General features: G+C 37.7%; 1 protein-coding gene across 4 annotated transcripts in view; it reads right to left on the bottom strand.

Annotated features, from left to right (window-relative positions):
• Positions 1-815: 815 nt before the first annotated feature.
• The window catches only part of LOC127424130 (GTPase-activating protein and VPS9 domain-containing protein 1-like), a 67,397-nt gene continuing 45,596 nt past the window's right edge, over positions 816-22,616 (bottom strand). For all 4 annotated transcript variants that reach the window (XM_051669051.1, XM_051669050.1, XM_051669052.1 and 1 more), the window contains 12 exons: positions 21,648-21,994; positions 21,007-21,094; positions 12,252-12,323; positions 11,992-12,132; positions 11,701-11,830; positions 9,725-9,837; positions 7,896-8,055; positions 6,896-7,083; positions 6,515-6,728; positions 5,225-5,297; positions 4,922-5,119; positions 816-4,194 (listed from right to left, as the gene is read on the bottom strand). In XM_051669051.1, the coding sequence (XP_051525011.1) occupies positions 4,054-4,194; positions 4,922-5,119; positions 5,225-5,297; positions 6,515-6,728; positions 6,896-7,083; positions 7,896-8,055; positions 9,725-9,837; positions 11,701-11,830; positions 11,992-12,132; positions 12,252-12,323; positions 21,007-21,094; positions 21,648-21,994 (1,865 nt within the window). In that variant the 3' untranslated portion in view covers positions 816-4,053. The remainder of the gene's footprint in view (positions 4,195-4,921; positions 5,120-5,224; positions 5,298-6,514; positions 6,729-6,895; positions 7,084-7,895; positions 8,056-9,724; positions 9,838-11,700; positions 11,831-11,991; positions 12,133-12,251; positions 12,324-21,006; positions 21,095-21,647; positions 21,995-22,616) is intronic.

Genomic DNA, 22,616 nt, shown 5'->3' with positions numbered 1-22,616 from the left:
ACATGGCAATACAATTGCCAAATGCGTTTAGATGAGGGGTGAGGACCTCGTATTGTGTAATCAAAGTTTATTCATATCACCAGCCTGTTTCCTCTATCTCACACAGCGGGCTGTCTATATCCGTTCATCTCACCTAAACAAAAGCCATTTCATCTCCCAACCATGCAAGTCGTTTTGGGTTATTAATACAACTAATTATCCTTTTTCTGGCCAAATTTGAATTTAAATGAACAATCTGAGATATCATCAAGAGAAGCAAAGGCACCCCACTGAGTTCTTTTGCTCTGATGGAAAGATTAAAATTAGAGCACTGGAGTGGTAAGGTTTGAGGAGAGAGAGTCTATTACACTGAGAAAATCTCCAATTACAAATCCGCTATACAGTTGTCAGTGGTAATTAAATGTGTGGCGAATGTAGAGGGCTTTGCTATTTGTGGAGGCCCTCGTTTCGTCATAACGCAAACCATATGACGTGCTCGCTGTTGAGGTCACTTCAGACATCCCACTACGTAGGGATCAGTCAAGGCGAGATGTTATGAGAAGGATTGGCTTTTAAAAAATAGTTATGTATGTTCCTTGTTGATTGAACATTTCATCAGTAGCACTGCATGGAGAGTTTTGTTTGTGGTTATCGATTGTAGATGAAGTTATTCCACAGTCTGACCTTGGCTTTGCAATGAGCTTTTGTGTAGGCTAACACAATTAAAATTTGATTCAGAAAATGAAAACGGTGAATTAGATCATGCTTGGCATGCTTAGACGTGTCCAGGATTGTAATAGAACAGACCCATTTGACTTAAAAACAGACATTGCATGTTCACGGCAAAAGTCTTTTTTAATAAATTTTTAAAGATATGTACAGATTTATTTTAAATCACATAACACACAACATACTTTCCCAACAGGAGCCTGACAATGTAAGCTCACAAATGTAAACCATCATCCATAATTCTCATGATGAGCATGCTCTGCACTCAAAATAGAGGACCAAAATTATATGCCAAGGATTATAAAGCTCAATATATATTCAAAGAGTACAATGCCTTGCTCCCAGTCAACACATCTGTGCAAACATTAACATTAAGCCAGTTATGTCTGGGTCTTAGAAATTTCAGTCCCCCAAAACCCTGTTTATACCACTGCATCATTTATGTGATTCATTGGTGAGGGGTACACAAGTTGGTTTTGCACAGTACCGTTTTCAAATCAATCGTAGTGAATTTTATTCAAATCATATGTTCAAATAAAATAGTTCTATCGGAGGCCTCAAACATTAGGTTTGCCTTGTGGGTTTGAATATGGCCGATGGTTCAGATCGACTCAGTAAGTCTGTCAACTTTGTTTCTTCCGATTTAAAATGCACAAAACTGTATGCAAAATACCAACCATTCAATCTCGAGAAAAACACAATAAAAAAATTGGAGAAAATAGGAGTAAATAAAATGAGAATTAACTCCTCTTCAAATTATTTGTCACAGGTTACACAAACCTCAAGCTGCATAAATTTGTTAGGACAGACTTTACACCAAAAAATATCAGTAAAATTATGTAATGAAAATTTGAAAATATAGTCTTTGATTCCTTTGGCAACTAATCTCATGAAGATGCAGATGCAAAATTGCTGCTATTTTAAAATATCCAACCAATGCAATTAAACAGAGCACCAAAATAGTGTTGGAAAACACTTCAGCCTGAACCATTTGTAACATTAAAGTTATAAATCAATACTAGCCAATTCCATATACAGAAAATGTTGAAAGGTTGATACATGTTTATATTGGATTAAGTAACATGAAGATAATCAGTTATAACAATTGATATAGAATATAAATGTTTAAAGTGCACTGGAAATAAACAGATTCTTGCAGCTGATGCTTGGGTTCGGTTTGTGCAAGAGCAGAGATTTTACAAGGCCATAACAACTGGTGATCAGCATACAGAGTTCATGCACCATTTAAATCAGATGGACAGGAATAAAATATGTACTCAGCTCTAATGGCTACAAAGCTAGGAGGAAAATAAGGCATTACAACATTTTTATCATGCCTTCTATACTAGCATGGTAGGAGGTAGAACTAATTGTTCTAAGTGCATCTACTATTTTTAGGACCAAAATCAACATTCAGCCCTCCTGTAGAACATTTTCATGGCATCTTAATGAGCACATGTGATCAGTCGTTAAAACAGAGATTTAAAGGGGAAAGTCTTAGACAATACAGTATCAAAATATCAAGGGTACAGTTCTTTTACCCCAGTGTTATGTGCAAAGGTTAATAGGAAGTTAATAAATGATATCAATAGATTAACTGCAACAAGTAAAGCATTATATTCTATACTCCGGTTTGATGTATGCAATCGCAAAGACAGTTATAAACACAAAGAGACTGAAGGACATGAGCTAGCTCTTATGGGAGTGACACGAGGTAGCCTGCAGCACGCTGAATATCAAATCAGATGTATTTTTCTCAACTACATCAATTCATAACACACTACCTAAACTACTACCTATCAGTCCTCAGCACTGATGATGAGCATGCCACAGTGTTTAATATTCTTTGATACCTAACCACAAAATATACCCTAAACTAAGCAATGAGAGGCACTACTGTAAATTTGGGAGTCTTTTGTTATAGGCAAGGGAATAGACATCCTAACTAATATTTGTCCTTGGGGTTTCCATTGCAAAATAATAACATGGCTTTGAATCAAACTAGTAAAGGATTCTGAAACAATACATGGAATTTAACACAAGCAACGAGCAAAATAAAAACAAATATATTCTTGGGACAACAGCTAATGATAAAGAGTTTGGAAACTCATGGAGTCTTCATCATACATCTCATATCGATTGGTACGATCACATACAACAGACTATATTATAAGAACAAGCAGTCAAGATCCTTTTTAATAATAATTTTCACAAATTCAGCAAAAGCAATCCATTTTCTAAATGTCAATTAATGGGTAATGTTTCTAATTAATATGCTACAGTACTGTTGTTTTGCATGGCTTTGACTGGTCAGAGTTCCTCAATCTCAAGGAAGACAGGAAATTCAAGATGTGGCAGAAAATCTACCAAAACTAAAAGAATCAGTGTTATATACTGCAAACCTCTGCAAGGCACTAATTTACAACACCGAAAAACAATCGGCTAATGTGAAGACACCCTGTTTTAGCAGCTCTCTGCGAGTTTTATGATGTACATGTATTACTAGATCTTCTTCTCAACCAAACTGTGCATTGAACTGCCATCTGTCCAACAAATTCATCGGACAAGACTGTAAATATAAAAACAAAAAGATTAAATACAGGAGTTAAGTAATAAATACATTTTTTTATTTATTATAAATATGTGGGCCCTTATTTCCAAATTGTCCGGGAAATGTAGTAAAGAATGTACAATAAATGACAACACCTGTTTACATTCATAGAACAAGCTGCCCTATTAAAATAATGGCATGATTATTTGATATACTGTAACATTGATATATTGGTAGCATCTATAGTGATGCGTTCTTTGATATGACTCCTCTGACAGTTAGCTTTGTATGGGGTTAAGATTGCACGGTTTACACAAGGAGGCTAGAATCATCGATTCCCCTCTGGAGTGTCCTGACACAAACATGATCATTGCAGGTAGTTCATGGTCCCTTTTTCATATGATAGGTATCTTATAACAGAGCTAATTACTTGCTTAATATTTTATATAAAATTTTATTCAAAGTCCCAGCACCTCCCCAGTACTACAGAAAAAGTGATGCGGGTTATAATAGAGATCAGTAGAGGCAAAGTCGCCATCAGCAATTCCACTTGGCTGTATTATTATTATAATTTTTTTCATTTAATACCCCACAGTAAAACCTGCCATGATCATATCAAATATTTGATCGTTTTTAAAGTTTAAGTGATTCTGCCTCTATATACAGTTATACAGACGGAGGCAACGCCTTGATGTGCGGTCTAGGTGAAGGGGAGAGTAGTCATCCGCTCTGTGTCCACTCTCTCTTTCTCTCTCTCCTTCCTACAGTCTGCCCATACAGGTGGCTGTTCTGCTTCACTTGCGATCGTCGATGGTTTTAATGAATTCCACGGCAGCAGTGAACTGCATCCACCAATAGCACTCTTCCCCACTCAGCCTGCTGGCGTAGAAATTATTGATGTACTGAATGGTGGACAGAAGGCAGGGTGGGTTCGCCTGGAGGGAGGGAGAGAGTGAGAATTAACATTCAAGATAACATCTGACCACCCACATTGTGCATGCTTACACATCCAAGTGCGTTTACTAGTTGAGAAAATCTGGTGTGGGTGGGTACATACGTGAAAAAACAAACAGGTATGGAAAAGTGAAGTGAAATAGAAGTGAGAGTCATGCACAGACACAACTTTGTTTTCGCCAGCGTTTTTGCTTCACACTTTTTTTAATTGCTTATCTATGTAAACATGCTAGATGAATAGTTTGTCTTCTGTTTTAATGGACAAATAGTTTTTCACTGCAGCTTAAAAGCTGCTTCATAAAAGGCATTATGTGTTGTTGATATACTGTAATTGAGATTCCATAATTGATCAAAAACATGTTGAAATTGTTCAGTGCTGAAATGTATAGAACAAGATGTATATATTTTTAAGAAAAAACCAGAGTATTCTATGTATATGATAACTTGGAAGAGATCAAGGGTTTTGGGAACTATGCAAGTAATTTGCACCATGATCATTCTAAGTTTATTTTTCTCCAATTAACCAACATCTATAACAATTATATTTTAATCAAACTACACAATGATGACTCTAAGACTTAATAGATATTACAGTTTCATTTTCTGTTAAAGCATGATTTTCTGTAAAGCTGCTTTGAAACGATGTGTGTTGTGAAAAACGCTATACAAATAAAAATGACTTGACTACGTTTGTGGCTCTTAACTTACTTTAATTAGAACAAAGACGAGCACAGGGACAAAGTCGTCAGCCCCAGGTACAGAGTCCTCATTGGCTAGGCTGAGCAGGTTCATAATAGTGGAGCACATACGCAGGATACACTGCACTTTATCTCGAGGGGTCTTGTAGGCGTTAATCGTCCTGATCTCGGCTTGTGCGGAGGGCCATGGTGCCTCCTTTAGATACACCTGCACATACAAACAAACAAATCAGATTGCTTTTTTTTTTTTTTTTTTATTGTTGTTGCTTTATTTATTTTTGAGCATATTCTGAAGTGTAGTGAGAACAGTTACCTCTGGGATCTGCAATGCCTTGTGATTGGCCGTCACCACTTTGGATAGACGTTGAATGTGCTCCAAGAAAAGCCTGGAACAAAGGAGACATCATAAAATGGGACATTTAAGACACTTCATCCAAACTAGGCACAACATCACAAGCTTGAAGTAATTTTTTTCTGTCCTTACGGCAAGCACATATGTTGTGTTAAGCGGCAATCAGAAAATACAGTATTTGATATTTAATATAAAGGTATGTAGAGCGGAAGCAGCGGTGGGAAGGAGTACACAGCGTGATGCAATGCAAATAGAAACTGAAGCTGCGTTCGAATATGCACAATTCCTTACTATACACAGTATGCCAATTGATTAGGATGTCCGAACTCTCAATACTAATAAAAGAGTAGGCAGGAATACCCAGGTGATCTACTATTTCCAGCAAGATCCTGCAAATCAACTGGACACTTTACTACCCAATAAAGGGAGCTGAGGAGACATCATATTCAAAATGCTCGACTTAAAGGAAAAAAAAAAAAAAAGGAAAAAAAAGAAAAACACAGCAGATAACCGTGATTCGGAAGGCTCATTTCGACTGTACGTACTAAATATACACCAAGAAAGTTGTTCCATATGGTTAAATTGTGCTTGTTAAAAGCTACATTATGCAAGATGTTTTTGTTAGAAATGAACAAAATTTCATAAATGAGTAGTACACCAACAATCCATCTTCCAAACCATGTTTTTGCCTTACCCTGATAATTATTTACATTTTAGAGCTGTTGGGACGGATTTGGCGGTAAATTGCACACTTCCATCAGTCGTCCGTGCGTGTTTGTTATGTGCAAGGTTGTGCGTGAGGTGATGTTACTACATTTTCAGATGAAGTATGTCCAGAAATTTATTCATACTACTCACCTGCATACCTAAAAAACATATTTTTTTACTAGCCAGAAAGTACATCTTTCATCTAATGCAGTACATACTCTGACAGTTCGTGATTTCAAATGAAGGGCAAGTGACCAAGAAAATGTCAAGCAATGCGGTTGCCGATCAACCTGGTGCAATAACATACAATGTGCTTTTATCAGCATTTTACAATGGCTTTAAATTTAGCTTATCCAATCAGAATTTAGAGTAATAGCAATCCATTTTATGAATTCAGATTTACATGGAGAGATACAGTTAATTTCTTCATGCTTTATCATGTCACCTGGTTATATTAAACTGGTTATGATAGTGTAAGGATCAAAAAGAAATGGAAAAAGAGATGAATAAATAAAGGCAGTCAGGATATAAGTGTTCCCTCACTCGTCTCTGAGGATGTCCCCATCCTGATTGGGATAGAATGCCAGTTTGAAGATGCGATTCATGACACTGCGTTCGATGGCCATCTGGGCATCCTGAAGCTGCTCCTCGCTGGCGAACTGCCAAATGGCATCGTGGGCCATAGCTCCGTACAAGTAACGCAGGAAATCCTCCACCGCTGCAGTCTTATCGTCAGCTGCTGTGCAACCCTGAAATGCTGCAGGGAGCCAAAAAGAAAATCAGGCTCTACTGAGACAAACATCCATCTCTGATCTGAGAAAACTACAAATAATGCACTGAAATGTATAGGATTATTCAAGCAACAGTAAACAAAGAATCTACAAGCAGTTCTGTTGTTCAAGGATATTTATGGAGAACACAGACCTTTGATGAAGTCAAGCATCTTGGACTCCATGTGTTCCAGGAGCAGTCGGACGCAGACAGTGGTGAAATAACGGTTCGCCACTTCTTTGTCTCTTAGAACTCTCTGCAGGAGTCTCTCTAGATGAGCCTGAGAAGTCTGCAGGCCTTGTCGGCAACGAGTAAGATAAGCAATGTACGGAGCCCGCTTCCTACCACACAAGCCCATCAAAACTTTAATTATGGAATCATTCCCAAAAATATGTCAAGCTTTATTAAAGGAATAGGTCACCCAAAAAATGCTTTTTTTTCTCCAGTATTTACACATGCGGTCCAACCAAGTATTCTTTTATTTTGTCTATGAAAGACAAAAGGAGATGCAAAACCTCTCAGCTGCTCTTTTGCATAAAACAAAAGTGGATAGTAATTTTTACTGCCAAGCTCCAAAAAGGACAATCGGTCACATATTTAAGCATGTCATGATCAGGCATTAATGATGTAAACCTGTCACAATGCGTACAAAGCTGCCACTTTTGAATTGAACACAAGTGCTCTGGTGGTGGTGAAGATTATCAATGACAAACAACTTTGATTTCAGTTTGTTCCAAAAAGTTATCATATGTCTTTAGAACACTTTGAATGCAGCATACAAGCCACAAACATTTTTATGGTGCTTTTTTGTCCATTTGGAGCTTGGCAGTAAAAAAATAAAATTATAATAAAATAATAAAATCGCTGTCCACTTTCACTGTATGGGAAACAGAAGCTTAAAATCTCACAGAGGAATTTCATTTTTGTGTGACGTTTTCTTTTAAATTATTTATGGTTGTGAGTGAGAGAACAGAGTAAAAGAGAGACAATGAGACAGAGAGAGTAAGTGAGACCTTAAGAGAGAGAGAGAGAGAGAGAGAGAGAGAGAGAGAGAGAGAGAGAGAGAGAGAGAGAGAGAGAGAGAGAGAGAGAGAGAGAGAGAGAGAGAGAGAGAGAGAGAGAGAGAGAGAGAGAGAGAGAGTGTAATGTGTACCTGTAGTCCTCTGCCATGGCAGTGAGCAGTTTTCTGCAGGTGCGGGGGTCGAGGTGGCTGACACAGCGCGTAGTCTCCTGGATCTGAGCCATCTGGTTCTTATCCTGCAGGTTAATGGCCTCCGCCAGCTGCACCTTCAGAAAGCACACGATCTCGTTGTCTGAGGAGAGCGAGGAGACAGGGGACAGACATAAATGCACAGCGTTTTGCAACCTCAGAACCTGCATAACAGCTACTTTTATCCCATGTGTATACAGCCACAAAAAAATCAGTTCAGAATAAGGTTAATTTTAAATGGACAGGATACCATGGACTTTAGTATACCGGTAGTTGAAATGAAATAATTAGGGCAAATTGACATGCCATGCAATGTGACATACTACTATACAAAAATTATTTTAATATTTTTGCCAATTTTTTGGGGTGAAGCACTGAAGGTGCAAAGTGTTAATGTTCTTATTATTACTATTCTTCTGGCGAGTCTATGGCAGCCCATAGAACCATATATAGGACACTCTCAAATGTAACAACCAAATTTGTGGTCTTTCACTTAAACCCTCTAGCACCACCAACAGGTCAAAATTTCACTTTCATGTGACCTGAGGGGACCTGCAGTGTTTCGGCACAGTGCCACCTAGTGGTCAGGAGACCTGAAAAATAGCTATTTTTGCTTATAACTTCTGAATAGCTTGGCTTAAAATCATGATGGTCTCTTTTGATTCTATAGGGCATACCGAGTCAAATGATACCAAATTTTGATGCCAAATTGTTTGTCGTCCATTTTGAATTTTGACTTAAATTGCTGCATATTGCAAACGCACTGGTATATCATTACAAAATTTGGTATGTGTCATTGGGGCCATGTCCTGAAGGTCCTCAAAGGCTTGGGGACAGCACCACCTAGTGGTCAAAAGATACAAAGAAATGCATATAACTTTTGATTAATTTGGCCTACGGTCATTAGACTTGTCATTAGCTTCCATGGTTCATGCCATGTACGTTGATGATAAATTGGCTATCGTTCGCCATGCTTCCTGTCTGCCATTTTTAATTTAATTGAACTGAAAACCTACTTTTTCGAACTTCTAGAACATACGTCCAATTTTCATGAAATTTTGCATGTTTCACCTAGAGACATAAAGTTATGAAAAGCTGTTTGATATATCAAACCGTTCTCATTTAACACAGTGAATTTAATGGCAAGATGCCAATAAGGATTTTGACATGAAACTTCATATATGGCATTGTGACCAAGCACTTACAATACCATATCAATTTGGTGACAGCACCACCTCTTTTTTCACCACTCTTAAAATAATCACCAGAATTCTATATTCAGTCTAAATGTTTGCCACTGGTGTGCTCGGCCTAGTAATCGCTGCTTACATATATATAAAGACTAGACAGTATATTTTTAAAATGTAATTTTTTACAACTGTAGGACCATTTAAAATAACTTGTGAAAGCAAATGGATATTGAAAAATTGAAAATCTTAAAGCTGAAATGTGTAATTTCTCACAACTAGTGCTACCAAACAGAATAACATTTGCCATGGTAGAGTCAATGTTGCTGTGTCAGGCTGATCAGTATGCTCCAAAAAATAAATAAATATATGAGAACGCCACAGAGCCATAGTGTTCACACTTTAAGTGTAAATCAGCCTTTGAATGGCTTACTTAAATGTTGTCTCTGCATATAAAGTATCAAAAATTGCACACATCAGCTTAAAAACTGTCACCAGCTACAGGACCTACAGTAATATATATTAAAAAAATAATAATAATCGCAACTTTCTCGTGTTAAGGTGGCAGGTTTAGATAGTAGGAACCTTCAGGGTCTGCATGGTCTGGGAGGCCGTTGCGTGTTGTTGCAGGAGGAATAATTGGAAAAACGACTGAATCTGCCGAGCACAGTGCCATCCGTAATTTCTTCTTAATATCACTGTAGAAAATAAAAAGGACAGGACAGCTTATGTACAGTTGAAGTCAGAAGTTTACATACACCTTAGCCAAATACATTTAAAGTCTGTTTTTCACAATTCCTGACATTTAATTGTAGAAAACATTCCCTGTCTTAGGTCAGTTAGGATCACTATTTTAAGAATGTGAAATGTCAGAATAATAGTAGTGAGAATGATTTATTTCAGCTTTTATTTCTTTCATCACATTCCCAGTGGGTCAGAAGTTAACATGCACTTTGTTAGTATTTGGCAGCATTGCCTTTAAATTGTTTAACTTGGGTCAAACATTTTGGGTAGCCTTCCACAAGCTTCTCACAATAAGTTGCTGGAATTTTGGCCCATTCCTCCAGACAGAACTGGTGTAACTCAGTCAGGTCAGTCAGAGTCAGCTTTGTAGGCCTACTTGCTCACACATGCTTTTTCAGTCCTGCCCACAGATTTTCAGATTTAGGTCAGGGCTTTGACTTTGTTGTCCTTAAGCCATTTTGCCACAAATCTGGAGGTATGCTTGGGGTCATTGTCCATTTGCAACTGAGCTTTAACTTCCTGGCTGATGTCTTGAGATGTTGCTTCAATATATCCACATAATTTTCCTTCCTCATGATGCCATCTATTTTGTGAAATGCACCAGTCCCTCCTGCAGCAAAGCAACCCCACAACATGATGCTGCCACCCCCACGGTTCACGGTTGGGATGCTTGCAAGCCTCACCCTTTTTCCACCAAACATAACAATGGTCATTATGGCCAAACAGTTCAATTTGTGTTTCATCAGACCAGAGGACATTTCTCAAAAAAGTAAGATCTTTGTCCCCATTTGCACTTGCAAACTGTAGTCTGGCTTTTTTATAGTGGTTTTGGAGTAGTGGATTCTTCCTTGCTGAGCAGCCTTTCAGGTTATGTCTATATAGGACTCATTTTACTGTGGATATAGATACTTGTCTACCTGTTTCCTCCAGCATCTGTTGTTCTGGGATTGATGTGCACTTTTCGCACCAAACTATGTTCATCTCTAGGAGTCAGAATGTGTCTCCTTCCTGAGCGGTATGATGGCTGCGTGGTCCCATGGTGTTTATAATTGCATACTGTTGTTTGTACAGATGAACGTGGTACCTTCAGGCATTTGGAAATTGCTCCCAAGGATGAACAAGACTTGTGGAGGTCCACAATTTTGTTTTCTGAAGTCTTGGCTGATTTCTTTTGATTTTCCCATGATGTCAAGCAAAAAGGCACTGAATTTGAAGGTAGGCCTTAAAATACATCCACAGGTACACCTCCAATTCAGTACACCTCCTATCATTAGCTAATTGTCTAAAGGCTTGACATCATATTCTGGAATTTTCCAAGCTGCTTAAAGGCACAATTAACTTAGTGTATGTAAACTTCTGGCCCACTGCAATTGTGATAGTCAATTAAAAGTGAAACAATCTGTCTGTAAACAATTGTTGGAAAAATTACTCATGTCATGCACAAAGCAGAGGTCCTAAATGACTTGTCAAAACTATAGTTTTAAATTTTTTTACAAAAGTGTATGTAAACTTCTGACTTCAACTGTATACGAGAAATAGATATAAATATACACACACACACACACACACACACACACACACACACACACACACACGTATAGGTAATATAGTTCACTCGTTCTGATTGTGGTATGGTAAAGTGAACAACTCAGAACTAGTAACCACAAGGTTGCTGGTTCGATTCCCGCAAAGGAGCAAGCCATGAGCATTGTGCCCATTGCATCCAAGGCACTTAAGCCAAGGTTGCTCCAGGGGGATTCACCAAAAGCTGAAGTTCATGAAAAACAGAAGTGTGCGTGTGTGTTTGTCTGAGAGACCTGAAGGAGAATGTCTTGTCCTGAGGCAGGGCCGTCTGACTGGCTGAGTCTGGCATGTCATCTGCAGAGATATTTTGCAGAGCTTCATCTTTTGGAGAGTCATGCTCACTCTCTCCTTCCCTGCATGGCTCTTTAAGAACACATAGCAAAACATTTTAACAATAACAAAAACAATTAAACAATTTCACTTGAAGCAGGTACATTTTAGAACTTGGACTTTAGTGTAAATGCTTAAAAAAAAAAAAAAAAAAACTTTGTGGTTTTAAGTATGAATTTTAGTGTATGACAAACCTTGTCCAACATAGGGTCCTGCAGCTACTACATCACTAGGAGCGGGCCGTTTCTCCATGTACCTGATGTACTTGTCCATTATTGCCTCTGCTGACTGGGTCTTGGAGCTTTGCCTGAACATAGATGGCTCATCTGACAAACCTGATATATACAAACATAAACACACAGTCAACCTGAATCAAAGTAACAGCAACCACCCCATTGAGATGCTCGCAAAACAATTGCAGTGGGTGTATGCATGTGTGATCAAGACTAATGACCTTGAGGGACCCTCTCTGCTCCTTGCTCGTCTTTCTCTGTCTTGTCCCGCTTTCTTAGACCTCCAATTGGCACTGCAGAGATGAACACATGCAGTTATCTCACAAACCGCCATACCGCTGCATCCATGTTCCTGCGAGAAACCGAACCTCATGACATGGACTCTATCCAGTCCACCACTCCAAATTAACCTACATGCTGTGAATGCTTTTGCTCCAATCATCACATAAGCCACTTCTACACTGGTAGCCATAAGTTTGGAATAATGTACAGAATTTGCTCTTAATGGAAAGAAATTGGTACTTTTATTCACCAAAATGGCATTCAACTGATCACAATGTATAGTCAGGACATTAATAACGTGCAAAATTACTATTACAATTTGAAAAAAAAAAGAAAAGAAAAAAAAAATTCACTTCAAAGAGTTCTCATCAAAAAATCCTCCACGTGCAGCAATGCCAGTTTGTCCAGATACTCCGGTGACATTTTACCCCACGCTTCCTGTAGCACTTGCCATAGATGTGGCTGTCTTGTCAGGCACTTCTCACGCACCTTACTGTCTAGCTGATCCCACAAAACCTCAATGGGGTTAAGATCCATAACACTCTTTTCCAATTATCTGTTGTCCAAAGTCTGTGTTTCTTTGCCCACTCTAACCTTTTCTTTTTGAATTATGTTTCAAAAGTGGTTTTTTCTTTGCAATTCTTCCCATAAGGCCTGCACCCGAGTCTTCTCTTTACTGTTGTACATGAAACTGGTGTTGAGCGGGTAGAATTCAATGAAGCTGTCAGCTGAGGACATGTGAGGCGTCTATTTCTCAAACTAGAGACTCTGATGTACTACTTCTCTTGTTTAGTTGTACATCTGGCCTTCCACATCTCTTTCTGTCCTTGTTAGAGCTAGTTGTCCTTTGTCTTTGAAGACTGTAGTGTACACCTTTGTAGGAAATCTTCAGTTTTTTTGCCAATTTCAAGCATTGCATAGCCTTCATTCCTCAAAACAATGATTGACTGACAAGTTTCTAGATAAAGCTGTTTCTTTTTTGCCATTTTTGACATAATATTGACCTTAAGACATGCCAGTCTATTGCCAACTGTGGCAACTCAAAAACAAACACAAAGACAATGTTAAGCTTCATTTAAGTAACCAAATAGCTTTCAGCGGTGTTTGATATAATGGCAAGTGATTTTCTAATACCAAATTAACAATTTAGCATGATTACTCAAGGATAAGGTGTTGGAGTGATGGCTGCTGGAAATGGGGCCTGTCTAGATTTGATCAAAAATGACTTTTTCCAAATAGTGATGGTGCATTTTTTTTTACATCAGTAATGTCCTGACTATACTTTGTGATCAACTGAATGCTACTTTGGTGAATTAAAGTACAAATTTCCTTCCAAAACAGCAAAACACTACATTATTCCAAACTTTTGGCCACCAGTGTACATATTCAGTAATGGGGTGTTATCACAAGCATGTCACTACAGAGCAAGCGCACAAATGTGGAACTCTGTGCTGCAGGAGGTCATGTGTTTGCACTGCCTGTATGTGTGAATTTAGGTTCAACGTACAAGTAGGCAGATAAGATTTAGACTTTGTAAGACAGCAAGACTATAATAGCAAAATATGCATTTTTTTTTTAATCAATGCATATTTAAGCAAGTTTCCTCTTACGTGGGTCAACAGACTTGCCTTTGTAGCAAGAATGACCCATGTATCAAAAGCTCAGCTGTTTGTTTGGACCACTGCAAAAATAAACCATGGAAACCCAAAATGGAAGCATGAATGAGGTGTTGAAGCTCGACAGGGCTCGAGCCGTCATGCAGTGGGGTGAGGAAGGGTCTACAGCAATCTAGCAGCTAGTTTACTGTGCTAGACTGAGTGGGAGAGAGCTTGAAGAGCTGGTTACCTGGGAGTTCACCCTCTGCAGTCCAATAGAGCACTGTGTGAGAAACACAGGCAGCAACAGACAGGGTTGGGCTTCACAAACACAATCTCTCTCCCAAGCCATGCTAAACGTTAACTGCTAATTAGCGTCAGAAAGTCAGAAAGATCCTTAATGGGAAAGTTGGGAATGTGGGTGTGAAAGAAGTAATATCAGTTAAGTAAGTAATAGTAATCCCGTACAAAATAAGTTTGCTACTTATACATGACTCACACTGGGGCGTCAATGCATCACTCAAAGCCAGCTTCATGTGCCGCTTTGCCCCCCTTTGTGAATGTGAATATAAATTAAAGTACTGAGGTCTCTGGATGCTCAAAAGCATTAAGGTAAATATTTGTGAATAAACAGAAATAATTAAACTCTCAATATCTCTTCATAAAGTTTGACAGGTTTAAAATATTTCTTGTTGCTTTGCACTCTAAGGCTTTGTTCACAATGCAGGAAAAATCAGATTTTTTTCTCAAATCCAATTTTGACTGACTGTTTAAACTGCAAGTTATATGTGGATAGATCTGGGGCCGTATGCATAAAACTTCTCAGAAATGCTCCTAAGAGTAGTCTTAAGCTTTGACTTAAGTATCAAAATTCTTAGCAAAGAATAGGACTTGTGTAAGAGTGGGAGCTTTTATAAAGATGCTAAAAGAAACTTTCAGCAAAGTTGCGGAATACAGTATAAATAACAAATATAAGACAGACAGACAGAACAAATAATTAGACAGACAGTATATAACAAATATAATTAGACAGCGAAATATATATAACAAATATAATTAGACACACAGACAAGAGTTTTTTCGGTTGATGATATTTCTTCATCCTGTGTTTGTGGAATTAAACTAGCGTGTCCCGTCTAAAGTACCAACTAGACCATGTAGCCCCACGATGGCAGTGAACACCGCCTTTTTTTCTCTGCAGCGAGCACGCATCCATGAGAATACATACACTTTAAATTGTCGGACAATGTGCAGTCTGGAGAGGGCATATATAGTTTGATAGATGTTTCTGTTGACGGATGACAGAAACTCACAGTTCATCTGGGCTACACTGTTCCAATTTGCCAGTGGCCAGAGAGTGCAGAGTTGTCAAAATGTATCTCCGGTGAGAGAGTTAGCTGCGTCTCTGACTAACTTTACAATAATGAAAACACCCTCTCGATTTGATATTATAATGTTTATGATATTATAATGTTTATAATATTAAAATGTTACATTATTAAAATACATACTCAATTGAGATTCTGACTATACCTTTTTAAAAGGTTTATGTCAAAATTAAATTCTAAAACATTGTTTTTAATGTGGATTGACGACAGCAGGCATGCTTCGGATCAGTTGTGTCACTCTTAGGGATTTAGAAGACCTCAGGACCCATGTCGTGGGTTTAGGAGCTACTTTTAGTGTTTAAATGCTTCATGAATTACTCTTAGAAGAAAATTTTACAAGTCCTAAAATTAGGAGTTTCCACGTTAGGAGCTACTTTTAGCCTTAAGATTTTTTGTGAATATGGGCCCTGATTGTAAAGGCAGGTGTACACGGTGCGATTATCGGCTGTCGTGGGAGCTCCCAACCGGTTTTTTTTTTTCCAGTCGGGAGAGATAGCATGGAAATCGTTGGTGTGTGTGGTTGCGGCTCGCATCATGTAAGAGGAATTACAAGCGGAGCTTGAATTTGTGAGGCGAGTACGAATCGATTTGGCGATCTACCTGAAGTTGACTAATCAGGAAAAGGTGTTACAACTCACACAATCAATGAAAACTGAGTATTCATTAAGCTTTTACACATTTGGAGAATTTGTTTGTTTGTTTGTTTCTTTCATTTTTTATGCCATGCCAGCTTCTATGGCTATATTCATGGCAGGAGCCAGGTTTAGTTATTTAAGAATAGAGTTAAATAAGGTGTTTAAAATTCATTTTTCCTAAAAACCTTAAAACTAAATTTGGATTCACTTGATTAAAAACCTTTTCAAAAGTATCAACTGAATAATACAGGTTCCTCAGATGTGTAGAGGTATGACAGTCCAGTAAAATACGTTTAATGGAAAGTAGGTTCTGACAAGATGAGCACTTTGCTGAATTTTCTCCTGATAGTAAAAATTGGTGTGTGAGTCTTGTATGTCCTATCCAGCATTGTGTATAAATGACTTGATCCCAGCGATTATTGAAAGGGAACACATATCTTGTTCCAACAACAAGATTTATTTCCCGTAATTTGTTGTTTAAACATTGATCCCACTCAGACTGCCATTTGTTTTTGATCTATACATTCAGAGTTGGTTTCAGATCTGTGGAAGGTATAGGGCATTTTACTGGTTCAGTAGATAGTGCTTCTCTGGCAGCTCTGTCTGCTTGTTCATTACCAGAGATTCCTGAGTGTAAAACTCTTTGCTTCAAAAGATGACAGTTTGTTTAAAATCTTCACGATTGTTGGGTGAACAGTTTTAGTAGCTTCCAATGCTTCAAGACATGATTCTGAATCAGTTATTATTAAAAAAGGGTTTTGTGGAGCAGTCTCAATAAACTTCAGTGCCAATTGTAGAGCGTTTGCCTCTGCAGTGAAAACTGAACTTTGGTCAGGGATGCGGATACCCTGACACAGTTGGTTTGTTGCAAAGGCTGCCGCCACTTTATTTCCAGATTTAGATCCATCTGTGTATATTGGGATATGTTGTGGGTATACTGCTCTTATGTCCAGAAATTTTGGGTGGAAATCATTCGGATGCGTTTTGGATTTTTGGTTCCTTGCTAAATCCAGATGGATTTTAGGCTTTTTGAGATCCCATGGAGGAATTTTGCAGAAATGTGTCTGTTCCAAACTGTTTAGATCCACTTTCAGATTCTCCAGATGGGTTTTTATATGTAGGCCAAATGGACGAATGAAACTCAGTTCACATTTTGAGAAAATGGTCGTGTTAAAACTGTGTTTTCCCCATATTATTCACAACCACATCACTGGAAATGATTCTACAGATAGGCCACGCTGTTCTCTGCTCTTCAACTTAAAAAAAAAAAAAAAAAAATGGCATACAGGTTGCGCTAGAAAACAATCTTTATCACTCTGACAGACAGAGTTGTAAAATTTCCATCATGGTCTATTTTTATACGTCATACTTGCATAGCAACGTAGCATCTGCTATAATTGTATATGCACACGAAAGTGGAAGATTTTTGTAACTCTCCAAACGCATGTCTAGTGAAACCAAGGACTTCTAGGTTGAAAGATCTACTTGTCAATCAAACGCTGTGCTAAAACAAGATTGTTGCTGTGTGCGGCTTTAAAGCACATGTACATGGACAAGACGACTTAACGGATCTTCTTCTGAATGTCTGCCATCAACATGCAAACAGAGACACAGATGAGAAGGACGTGGCCTACATCTAAAGCTGAATAATACTGGTAGCCTACTCCACTAAAATAACTCAGAACTCTGTACTAAACTTCATATTTGTGCTTAAATTAAATTCAAGTATACCCGAAAGAAACAGTGCATGAATTTTAAGCACTTTCTTTTTAAACGTGCACATTTTGTGCACTTTAATGTCATATAGTAACTGGCAGCAACACACTGATATTATGATTTATGTATGCAGTCATGAAATCACACAGCCTCCCTTCACATCTGAATCTGTCAAATGTTGGACAGCATTTGCTATAATTATCAATTTGTTTTTTTTTTAATGAGTTTTCAGTTAATGCAGCCCCTGGCCATGCTAGTCTTCTTTGTATATCTAAATCGAAAGCTACGAGGTATTAAAGCAATGTCCTCCTCTGGCTTTATGTCTTATAATGATAAATAGCGTGAAAATTCATGCGATTGCTCCGGAATTCGCCTGGCCGTAAAGTCGTGTCGTGTGCGATAGCACCTGTATGATTTTCATATAAACTGACTCATAACGTGTGCAGGAGCTCACGACTTCCTGAGCGTCAGAATCGCACCGTGCACGCCCGGCCTTAGGTGCTGACTGAGGTGACACGTGTTGTAAAATAAGGACTATAGTGATGTCGACTCAAAACGGCTGCCCTCAACCACTGAATCAGCCAATAGTGAGCCTGCAAGGGTAATATGCCCCATCTGGTATGACATCATTAAATCACTCATGACTTAATACAACACCTTAAAAAACAATATTTTGGTAATAGGTTATTTTCTTTTGATTAATTCTTTGGTTAATCAAATGAGAAAGCCACATTTAATTTCCTGTATTTTAAAACATTATTCCACATCTTGCCGAATGTTGTCCTCAAACAATGTACAAACTGAAGGTTACAAAAAATCTAAATGCAAAATCTTGCAATATAAATATAAATAGAAGAAATATAAAGAAATATAAATTAAGGACAATTTAAATCATAAAATGAAATGATAATTAACAAAACCATTACAGTTACATAAGATTTCAGTTAAACACAATTCAATATAGTGATAAATTTGACGTTCAACATATTTACAATATTTTATTGTGGCACTCTTTTGTTTACTTCACACCATGACTATTTGTATTTATTTATTGGCCTATTTAAAGTAATAATGCCTTGCTTGATGTTTTGGACAAGTTGTTTTGCAAACTAGGAATGTAAACTTACATGACTTTGAGTTTACAATATTGACAAATAAGAATAAATCAGTAAGTTAAGAGCTGGGGTTAAACACCTAACAAGCACATTAAACAGCAGAAGGAATCAGTGAAAGCACCTGACACCCCACACAAAACCATGAGCTTACAAAATGTTTTATATAGTGCTTGGGTTGAGCTTCTTTCAGATGCAGCTCTGTACCATTTTTCAAATGTATTTTTTCCTATCGAAGCACATTTTCACTACTGTAAATTGTCTTCACAGATGGAGGTTTGTCACGTTAATGCAAAGATCTTCAACTAATCATAATTTAATTCATTGTTGATTATTTTCATTGCTGATTTTTATAATTTTAGTAATATTTAGATTTGATCAATTAGTTTTTGCAGCCCTCTGAAAGCTTAGACATATAACCCATCAAATTTTTCAAATGCTTAATTCACAACGAGTTTCAATGTATTCATTAAATGAAAAAATGAGCTGCAATTATATATATATATATATATATGGATTTCATTTTGCTTGACTACGAAACACATTTGCCCAAATTCCACTATCATAGGTCCAACACATTCTTTCTTTGTTGTAGAGTGTTGTCTCCGCAGAGCACAGTCACCTCTCCAGCACTCTTAAACAATTGAGACCAAATCTTAACACTTATGAAACTTTGTGAATCACGGAAAAAAAAAAAAACACTTAAGTCAAGGAATAAGAGTAAAATGACATTCTTCAATTTTTGACACACTTAAGACTAAAATTTTACTCTAAGCAGCTTTATACATACGGCCCCTGATTTTTTTTTGTTCAGACTACAGTCGCTTTTGCTACCACATTGGTTGACATAGTAATGATGCAAACTTGCACATGATCACCATGCCTGAGTGTTTTGCAATGGATGTTTTGCCATTGTTAATGTTTTTCATGAAGTCAGTATCCAAATATAAAAACATTCATCACAGAAAATGCCTTTTTAAAAAAAAAAAAAAATTCCCCTCATAGACTTTACCTTCCATGAGTGCTTAGCCGCGCAGATCATCATAAACAGCGCTGCGAGCGGGCTGGGTTGCGGATTCGGCATGATTATTTGTAAAAAACCTCTATGAAAACCCATAATGTGTCAATGATTAAACTAGTTTAAAATTGTATTAAACGGCCCCAACATTTTAAACCGCATTGAAAAGGAATAAAGGAGAAATCTGTACCATGACCAGACCGAAATGGTAAGGCTTTAGTCCACATATCACAGATATTAAAGAATATTTACCATGAACTTATATCAATATATCAGGGTAGAGAGGGTATACAATTTAATTTCTGGATGTGTTTTTCTTATGAAAAATGCCATAATTTGTTTTATTGTTACTGCTAATCGTGGTTTTACTTTTACCTTTGGTTACTATTATCTTATTGCAAATACCACAGCTAAAACTATGGATACAATGGACCTTTCCTTCTGTGTAAAATCTTTTCTAATGCTCTCTGATTGTAGAAAAAGGCTTTATTTGTCTTCAGATGACTGTATTTTAATCATCAAGATCCTGATAAAAAAAGAAACAGTGATAGAAAACTCATTCCCACAGAGTATTTTAATTAGGACCTGTGACCTCATTATACAGCGTACCAACGTGACTTGCATTTTTTTTTGCAGAGCCGAATTTCAAACATTACGAGTAAACATGCTACTAAGAAGACAGAAAATATGGACAAGTTCTTGAAAAGGAAAACTATCGATGACGGTTATGTGGGATAGAAGGCCGTTGGACTTTTTAGTCATAAAAAGTGTGCCATGGCAGAAAAAAAGTTAGGAAACACTGTTTTAAAGAACTCTTATGTATTGGTGATCATATCGTTATTGTCCAATATTAGCTTAGCTGATATAGCTTTTTCAAAATGATCAGCTTTGGTCTGATTAGGCTAATATTTGAAGCATATACATTTAGCTTTTTTTTTTTTTTTTTTTTAATTCAAACATGAAATTACTATATACTCAAATACTTCCATATAGTTCTTTACAAATTCTAAATACCCATCTTTTCCATTACAATGTTTTGATACCTGATTTCAGTTGCCTGATTACAAATAAAAAATTTAAAAAACATCTGCTATAATATCTGTATTTGTGCATCTATTTGTGGTATATACACATCTATATGGTGCTTCACCATATTAAGTTGGGACGCCTAGACAGGCCAACTGGATGAAAGCAAACTGGTTACAAAAACAGTTAGGGAATAAATTTCACCTTTAGGAATAGCAGGAACAAAGCGCTTCTTCCACCAGGGTCTGTTCCTATCAGACTTCTCATCATCACTGTCCTTCCGGTCCTCAGACTGAACACATAGAAAAACAATTAAGCACACTCCATGTCAGTACTCCAACAACTTAAAGTCCCCATTAGACAAGAGCCAAGTTCCACTCCTTTTCAAAAAAGTTGACATTTCTAATGGACGCCAGACTTAGTGTTTGTGCACATTTACAACCAGTTAGAATAACAGTTAGAAAATAGAATACCTACACAGAATAGATACATCAATACTGTGGGGATATTTAGAATGGGTGCAAGACTGATAAACCCATCCTTACAGGATTGATAATCAGCCGATGTTTGGAAACTGAGATTATTGCATCAGTCCATAACCCTGTCCAATTGGCCAGTTAAGATAAGTTTTTCCTCCCCTTGTGTCAGTTCCAATATCTACAGACAGCTTTTGGAACTTATAATTTCTGTTTATATATATATATATATATATATATATATATATATATATATATATATATATATATTTTTTTTTTTTATGTAAAATAAGTGTTTACTACATTTCACCATGTATATATCCGTATCGGCCATTTAAAAACCCATAGTGGTTGACCACTACTCCTCACCTCTCCTTTGAGTGAGTCCTTGCTAGGAGAAGAGGTAGGCCCTGTGGAGAATGCCCCGGTGGGGTCTCTCTCCTCCATCATGGTCCTGCGGTTCAGTCCGGGATCGCTGTTGGGTCTGCGGCCAGCAGACACCACATCTGTGCTGCGGCTCCTCACCAACCTTTCAGCGTAAGAGTGCCTCTGCTTGGGATGCTCCAGGTCACTCTGGGTCAGATGGGGGGCAAAGAGGGGTGGGCGTGAATCCTGGTGGCCTGGTATGCTGGCCTCTGGAATGGGTGGGTCAGGTGGAGGGTGAGGGGGACGGGGATAGTGTACCTTGGGCCGCACAATGGTGCCAGTGGAAGAGCCTGCAAAGACAATAGAGAAGGATAAACATTTTTTTTAAAAAACCTTGATGATAGGAGATGGGACGTGGAGGCAGAAGGTCAAGCATGGAGATAGCTTGACGTTTCCCCAACGGTAATGCTGCTTTTTTTTTTTTTTTTCAATGTGTTTTGAAAAGCTTACCTCAACCTTAGCATAAAACAAAGTCCAAATAGCTATATGACTATTGGTTAACATGATTTTCCCTGCCTGTTTTTTCTTTTAAAAAAAATGTGCACTGACAATTCATGCACAATGAGACTAGGAATATTTATTAATCTAAATAGGATACATTTGATTTCATGTTGACTAACAAAAGCCAATGAATGAATTCTTTAGCCTTGACTGAAATGGAAAACTTTAGCCGTTTTTGCAATGCAGCCCCTGATTCTTGAAAACAAAACTAGATGTCAGGGTCATGACATGACTTCTGTTCAACTGACATTCATAAAACTACGAATCCACACACACAAAGTCAAGAAAGAGGCAGAGCTAGCAGCAGTTTGTGTGTTTGTGTGTGTGTGTGTGTGTGAGAGAGAGAGAGAGAGAGCTTGAGAGAGCTGTCAGAGTGAGACAGACCTCAGGTGAAAGTAGGCCACCTGTTCC

This window comes from Myxocyprinus asiaticus, chromosome 33 (assembly GCF_019703515.2).
Source record: "Myxocyprinus asiaticus isolate MX2 ecotype Aquarium Trade chromosome 33, UBuf_Myxa_2, whole genome shotgun sequence".
In the NCBI taxonomy this organism is placed as follows: domain Eukaryota; kingdom Metazoa; phylum Chordata; class Actinopteri; order Cypriniformes; family Catostomidae; genus Myxocyprinus; species Myxocyprinus asiaticus.
This window is presented reverse-complemented; position numbering and strand designations above follow the sequence as displayed.